The sequence below is a fragment of the Xenopus laevis genome, chromosome 3S (assembly GCF_017654675.1).
Source record: "Xenopus laevis strain J_2021 chromosome 3S, Xenopus_laevis_v10.1, whole genome shotgun sequence".
Taxonomy (NCBI): Eukaryota; Metazoa; Chordata; class Amphibia; order Anura; family Pipidae; genus Xenopus; species Xenopus laevis.
The window spans coordinates 18,381,268-18,389,297 of NC_054376.1; the positions used below are offsets into that span (position 1 = coordinate 18,381,268).

An 8,030-nucleotide genomic window follows, 5' to 3' on the forward strand; every position below is an offset into this window, starting at 1 on the left:
TTCTCACTTGCAGGAATCTGTTCAGTTTTCTCATATCCAGCACCGGTCTTAATGCGCCTGATGCCTTTTTTACTAAAAAAAGTTTCGAATAAAAACCTGTGTGTCTTTCTTGAGGAGAGACCAACTCTATTGCCCTTGACTCGAACAACTGCTTCAAGTACTCCTGGGCTATTTCTTTGCTTGACTCTGTCTCCTTGACCACAGACCTTATGAAAAATCTCTTCTGGGTACCGTCTTGAATTCTAGAAAAAACCCTGATTCCACCACGTTTCGTACCCATGTGTCTCGAATGGTTGTGGCCCAGACATGAGAGAAATCGGCTAACCTGCCACCCACCATGTTCTGGGCCCTGCCACCTTCATTGTCGACCGGAAGTAGATGGGGCTGAGGAAAAAAATCCCGGTTTTTTCGCTGCCCCTCTGGAACTTGGACGTCCTGATCTCCAAGAAGATTGCCTGGAATACTCTCTACCAGGCTTGTACTGTTTAGACGTCCTGAATGACTTATCCTTCGGTTTGTTGTAGTTCGTCTCAAAGCGTGGTCTTTTTGCCTGACTCTCTTGTGGCAGAAACACGCTTTTTCCACCTGAGACCTTTTTAATAATTGCGTCGAGCTTCTCTCCAAATAACATCTCACCTTCAAAAGGCAATTGACACAGATTAGTTTTAGAAACTGTATCCGCTGCCCACGTCTTCAGCCATAAAGCCCTTCTGGCTGCCACCGACAGTGCCATAGATCTTGCCGAGAAATGCACTAGGTCTATCGAAGCTTCGGATATGAATTCTGTTGCCATTTTACAATCTGTCAACATCTCTAAAAGCTTTGGTCTCTTTACATTAGAAGATATCGCTTCTCCAAGTTCTGACAACCACACCTTCAAAGCTCTAGACACTGAAGTCAGAGCAACAGCTGGTTTACAGGCTGCCCCTGCGGACCCAAAAGCTTTCCTTAGATTGAACTCTATCTTCTTCTCCATTGGCTCCCTGAAGACTGCCGCATCATCTACTGGAAGTGTTGTCTTCTTAGCCAGCCTCACCACAGCCGCATCCACTTTAGGTGGTGAATCCCAGGTTTTTGAATCCTGTTCGTCAAAAGGATACTTCTTGTTGAATTTCCCTGTTGTCTGAGCCCTTTTCTCAGTCTTCTTCCATTCTGACGCAATTATCTCCTTGATAGACGAATGTACAGGAAAGCATGCGGATTTCTTTTTTGATGATGGAAAGAGTTTATCCGCTGATGACAACTTTGTCATTTCTGTTGGAAAAGTTAGAGTCTGTCTGACTGCTCTTATTAACGGGTCAATCACCGCTAAATCAAATGTTGATTCCTCTTCCGAATCAATCTCGCCCTCCTCTGATCCTGCCTGAGAGAGGACGTCCGAGTCAAATGACAGATCTCCCTCAGATACATCTGAAAAAGACTCCCCCTGTCTTCCATGCTGGTGTCTTGGTCTTTTCTTAGTGCCTGACACCTCCTGGAATCCCTGAATAACTGCCTGTTTTATCACCGAGGCTAAGGATTCCCATTGATTTTCTTGTGAAACAGAGGACCCAGGTTCCTGTTGTTTCTCTGCAGAAATCGTTTTCTCTGGAGACTTGTCTTTTCTTACATCTGTGGCAGGAAGGCTGCATGAAAATAACAACAATGTTAGAAACGGAGCCCTTCATCTCTGCCATATTCTCTCTGACCTCATACATCACCTTTTCCCTTTAGGGTGAGAGGCTTTCCCCGTCATACCAGGTTCCATTGGAAAAACTGGTTAAGAGAATAGATAAAAAAGTAATCAGCCACTGGTCTTAGAATACAAGAAAACTCAGCTGATACCCCCACGTACCTGTGTGCATAAATGCTCAGCTTAACTGATGGCAAAATGGCACCCACAGGAAGTGTGTATTGCTTTAAATAGGGCAGGTCAGACTCCTGCATAAATCAATGTTTTCCTTTCACTGACTGCCCCACCAATGAAATCAGCCTTCTCCAGGCTAGGACGCTGGAGTTTTAGCGCCAAAAACCGCCTCCATACCTTCTTTTTCCCATTTTGAAATTTTTTGCGCTCTTGCCCTCATCCAAAATGGCCGCCGCGTCACTTCCGGTCCACGGCGATCTCCTCATTCTATAGTAAGCGGCGTGCAGTTAATGGCGCACTCCGTCTTCAGACTTCACCTGACCAGCCCAGCCGGAGGATCAGCCCCAAACATCGCCCAACACGGCCATGCTTCCTCCGCATCCCCCTGACCCGCAGACGGGAGGAGAGACACGGGCATGTAAGTAAGCCCCTGCTGACCCCTTCTCTGGGGAGCTAATATTAGGCCCTTACTGAATCTTGTAGTAGTCCTGTTTCTTCATCCAACAGGCTATCCTCTCCCTGGCCCGGACAGGACAAAAAAGACTAGGGGGTAAGGGAAGAGGTGGAACTTTTAAATTGATAGTGGGAGGTCCTGTCCGCTGGCCTGCAGGGGGAAGTTAACCGTTGGTGAATGCTGACCATGGGTGACTTAGGGAAAAACCCTTTTTACAAGTGTAATAATACCAGGTCATCTGGTGGGGAGGCAGGGACACTGCTGTTCTGCCTGCAGGGGCGTCTGCAATCCTCCAGTCCAGTCGTGAAGCACGTGTCAAGCACGCACGTCCTTTTATTTGACTTTCCATATGGTATGAAATTCTAATTTTTAAAGGCGCCTGTTCCTTTTTCTTATTGCCCAATGTACTGTAGGTTCTGGTTTATAAGTTCCTGGGTGTGATTCCTGAATTGATTCTTTTGTGTGACTGATCCTGACCCTGTTGCCTGTTCTTGACTAAGTTTTTGGATTCTGATTTGTACCTCGTTACCATCTCGGTTATTGACCTTGACCTGTCCCCTGACTACGCTCTATTTCATCTTTGTTCCTTGGTGGAGGGCCCCTCCCAAAGCAAAAGGCAGCTGTTATAGGCTGAAGCATGAGCCATGATTGGAACTTACATAATAACATAGTAAGTTTTGTTGAAAAAAGACACACGTCCATCAAGTTCAACTTTCTAACTTTTTTTTACCTGCCTAACTGCCAGTTGATCCTGAGGAAGGCAAAAAAAACCCATCTGAAGCCTCTCCAATTTGCCTTAGAGGGGGAAAAATTCCTTCCTGACTCCAACTTGTACTAAGAGCTATCTTCCATAACATTGCATTCCCTCACTTGTTAAAAAAACTATCCAACCCCTTCTCAAAGCTATCTAATGTATCAGCCAGTACAACTGATTCAGGGAGAGAATTCCATATCTTCACAGCTCTCACTGTAAAAAAAAACCCTTCCAAATATTTAGGCGGAACCTCTTTTCTTCTAAACAGAATGGGTGACCTTGTGTCAGCTGGAAAGACCTACTGGTAAATAAAGCATTAGAAAGATTATTATATGATCCCCTTATATATTTATACATACTGTAGTTATCATATTACCCCTTAAACGCCTCATCTCCAGTGTGAACATCCCAAATTTGGCCAGTCTTTCTTCATAGCTAAGATTTTCCATACTTAGTTGCATTCTCCATACCCTCTCTAATACATTAATGCCCTGTTTGAGTGATGGAGACATTCTACATTGAATCTCATTTGCCACTTAGCTGCCCAGATTGCCAGTTTGTCAAGATCCTGTTGCAAGGATGCCACATCCTGGATGGAATTAATTGGGCTGGATAGTTTTGTGTCATCTGCAACCACTGATACATTACTTGCAATACCCTCCCCAAGTCATTAATAAACAAGTTAAATAAAAGTGGACCCAATACCGAGCCCTGAGGGACCCCACTTAGAACCTTACTCCAAGTAGAGATTGCACCAATAACAACCACCCCACACCTCTGTACCCAATCCTGTAGCCAGTTTCCTATCCATGTGCAAACGACTTAAGCCTTAAGCCTAACAGACCTTAGTTTAGAAAGCAGTCGTTTGTGGGGCACGGTATCAAATGCTTTGGCAAAATCCAAATAGATCACATCTACTGCCCCCCCCCCACACACACACACTGTACGGCATCTTACTTACCTCATCATAAAAAGCAATCAAATTTGTCTGACATGACCTATCCTTCATAAAGCCATGCTGATTGCCGCTGATAATGACATTCAGTAGGACAAAATTTTGAATGTTATCCCTTAACAAGCCTTCAAATAATTTGCCCACCACAGATGTCAAACTTACTGGCCTATAATTGCCAGGCTGAGATCGTAATCCGTTTTTTAAATATTGGAATGACATTAGCTTTTCTCCAAGCCATAGATACCGTACCAGATGAAAGTGAATCTGAGAAAATCATAAATAGGGGCTAGTCTAAAACTGAACTAATCTCTCTTAGAACCGGGGGGTGTATGCCATCAGGCCCTGGAGCCTTGTTTACATTAATTTTTTTAAAGCTTTATGGATCATATCATATATCAACTTTGGCCCTTGTTCCGGGTTTTGGGAAACCGTGCGTGACAACAAGTATTTGTATCCCATTTATATGCAGCTCCACTGAATTTAGGCACAACTCTTTGTTCTCCATTCTAGGAGTACAGAGTGTCTGGGTGACACTCCATAAGGCAAAGTGCAAAATACAGGGTGCTTTACTCTTCTTTGCACACCACACGCTGCCCCTGTTGAACTTTTTTTGTGCTACACAAAAAATGAACTAATGGCCATGCTGTTCAAGTTTTATAAGACAGGGTGTGGAGTTGTGTCCAATATATTTTTTAATTAAAAAAAGGAAAACAGGTGGTAAGAACACACCATACTCAGATAAATAATTTCACTTAAGTGGCACTTCTATTTGTGTTGCTAAATGAGGCATCACCTTTATGAACAAAACAATTGGAGATTCTTTCATGCAACATCTTCTGGTCATAGCCTGCTGCTGAAGTACTTTTTAATAAGTTGGTACAAGATGTGCTGTGTTGTAATCCAATACTTTTCTAATCAGCTCATATGTGTGATAGAATCCTTATGTATCCTCTCATGAAGAACCCCTGGAGGGATGTTTTCCAGAGAAACTACAGTAACAGATGTTATATGAATGCTTAAAACTACAGGAATAAATGACTACTGACGCCAAAATAACCTGCACTTTCACAGACAGAAACTTGCAAAAAATAGACTTTAAATTCAAAGTGGAATGGACAATGTTTATAATGGTGGCATAAAGCACTACATAATGTAAATTTTAAACATTTCTTAAAGGGGTTGTTTACCTTCCAAACACTTTTTTCAGTTCAGTTGTTTTTAGCTACATTTAGTTGATACAATTAGTTGATAAATTGTTCCGAGCATCTGTGGAATATTAGCATCTATTGTATCAATTCTAATAGCTGCCTTTGATGAAACTCAGGGATTCAGCTCAGCAGGGACAAAGGTAACACATTTATCAACTAAATGTATCAATGAGAAACAGCTGAAGAGTCGGCAACTGCCCCCCCCCCAACTGCTTCATACAGTGAAAAATTAAACTTTCCACTTCAATATTAGAAAAACAGTCACAAATAGAAAATACAAAGTAATTGTAAAAAGTCTTTATTTCTGATGAACTCTCTGAAACCAACTGAACTGAAAAACTTGTTTGAAGGCGAACAACCCCTTTAAATGTGCCTAATTGTTTTCCATTATTTTTTGTGTGGTTTTATAAAGCAGGGTTTTGCCACCTTGTTCAGTATTGGGGACATACTGTATTTCCTTATGGGTCCAGTGAGGCTTCTACCAGAGGAAGGATATATTTAAAGGGAATTCTTGGTAAGTCCCTCATATACAGTAGATACATTGCAGCTAGGGAGAATTGTATAAGACTAATAATATTGTTGGTAAGAGAAATAGTTCATGTTACCCTTCTGACACCTAGGGGATGGGAATGCCAAAAACTCAAAAAAAAATTTAGGTTTTTTTTTTTACTATAAAATGCGAATTTTTAGTGGGGGGAAAAAAACACATTTTTCTAAATTAATTATATTTAATAATAATGAATAATTAATAATTATATTAATGCTTCTGAGGAAGTGGCGAGACGCCACGAAACGTGTCAAGCGTGGGGTATATGTCACTGTTATGATATATATGTTTTTAACTATATTTAATAAATGAAGATTTTATGATTCAGCTGCCGAAATGCTCCACAAGTTCTGTATTGTCTTCATATGATATTGGCCTGGACCGGGGGCATGCTGCGTGCAAGCATACAGGTTTGCTGAATCACACGTGCAGGTGAGAGAGGGGGAGTGTTCCCATTTATCTTCTTACAAAATTAATTATACCCCAGGGATGGAAAAAGTCTAAATATAAGACAATGGAAGAGGTCCCTATCCTATTTGGAAGTTTCTGTGGTCTGCGCAGAAATTATCCAGAAAATCCAACTATTTCTGACTTTTCTGACAAAAATCCAAAAATCCAGGCTTTTTTTATTTTAAAATGAAAAGTTGTGCTCACCTCTCAATGATTTTAAATTATTAAGTGGGAGTGCAATAATAACCACATCAAGAAGTCATCTGTACTCTGCTCTTTAAACAAGGATTGTTTGTCCTACTGAAATAAATTTAAGCTGGGCAACTACATCACAGTCATCTCTGGTCTTTCTAGTCCAACACTCACTTTCATCTGATTCAGAGTCATTAAGAATTATAGTATTTCCTCAGGCATTGCAAAAAAAAAAAGAAGAAAGAAAGATAGATAAAAAGAACATCAGAAAGAGAGCACTAACAGATGAAGTCATCAGGATTTCACATTTTGTATCACTGTGTAATTTTTATAGTCCTGCCTCTAGTTTGTGCTAGAGTGCAATGGCCTTAGTCCATCAGAAGCAATGCACAGAAACATTTGCACTTTGCCACCATCAAGAGGCAGCATTTAACACTAAAACCATGTCTGGACACGGTGCAAGAACATGTGAAATCCTGATGGCTTCAACTGTAGGCTGAAAAGTCCATAGAAGCCTCTGTGCAATGTCTGATACATTTTACCAGTTGCCAGCACAGGTGAAACCACACAGACAGGTAATATAAGTAGTGCTTTAATTGAAAAAAAAATTCTTAAGCGGGGTATAAATACCTACTAGCAATGATAATAATGATTTAGGACTATATGGGTCAGGGTGTCCACAAAGACCAATTAAATGAAAAAATCGAAAATTGGGACTTTAACCCACAGATCCTAGGATATAAATTGTTGAAAATCAGGATATAAATTGTTGAAAATCAAACAAAAGGTCACCATAAGTAAAAAGGCAATATTAATTCAACACAATGCCATGATACCCTAATAAAAACAACTTAAAAACAAGCAGCGCTGCATGTTGGGGGGAGGGATCCCTCAGATTGTAAATGTAATGGGTGCTGAAGGCATCATTCACCTATATAGCAGAAAAAATCAGACAAGTCTGCACAAATATAATATTAGTGTGAAGGCAAACAGCCTAAGTAGATGTAGTATCTTTTGGCAGACACAAATGAAAAAACCCGGAGTTTATGGTGCGCACCATCCCAAGTTGTGTATGAATCCAAGGTTCCAAATGTATTTGGCACCCTCTGTGCCTTTGTATCCATAGGTGGCTACTATGGCCCAATAATGATAATTATTGAATGGGCGTGGTGACCAAATCTGAGAGTGCACTAGCCGGTGTCCAATGATAAAAAGATGAATGGGTCAATCAAATCCAAATGGCAGGGACTAGCGGTTCGGTTGTCACCAAATCACTGGGCAGTAATTAACCTTTGCTTAAATGGTGAAATAAAAAGTCAACCTGGATGCCCCGGGCTTTGCAATATCTTGCCCCTGCAATAAGTGGAAACATATTACCGACCGTGTGTCCAATGGAGTCTCTGTCCTGTTTCCAAAGTGCCTCTATGTCACCAATACGCCTGAGTTTCTTCAACTAAGCGTAACACCAATCTCCGGAAGGGTATCCCCGCTTATTCCATGCAGCGCAGCGCAGCGCCTCAACAGCCGTTTTGTGGCTTTGTCAAGATCCGGAAGTAATGTGGTATTTAAAGGTAGCGTCACATGACTCCAGTATCGGATGCCATAATACTCTGTACTGCAATTG

At 41.4% G+C, this 8,030-nt stretch overlaps 1 protein-coding gene across 1 annotated transcript; it reads right to left on the reverse strand.

Annotated features, from left to right (window-relative positions):
* Window positions 1-358: 358 nt before the first annotated feature.
* LOC121402117 (lamina-associated polypeptide 2, isoforms alpha/zeta-like) lies at window positions 359-2,475 on the reverse strand. Its single transcript, XM_041588047.1, has 2 exons — window positions 1,701-2,475; window positions 359-1,625 (listed from the first exon to the last, which is right to left on the reverse strand). The coding sequence occupies exons 1-2, from the start codon at window positions 1,745-1,747 to the stop codon at window positions 359-361; spliced, it is 1,314 nt and encodes a 437-aa protein (XP_041443981.1). The 5' UTR covers window positions 1,748-2,475.
* Window positions 2,476-8,030: the final 5,555 nt, after the last annotated feature.

What these genes read in the sequence shown, in the direction of transcription:
- LOC121402117 (XM_041588047.1), bottom strand. Translation starts at nt 1,747, where the DNA reads ATGGAACCTGGTATGACGGGGAAAGCCTCTCACCCTAAAGGGAAAAG. An exon ending in TCTCACCCTAAAGGGAAAAG is followed by an intron (nt 1,626 to 1,700) that starts GTGATGTATGAG and finishes ATTTTCATGCAG; the next exon opens with CCTTCCTGCCACAGATGTAA.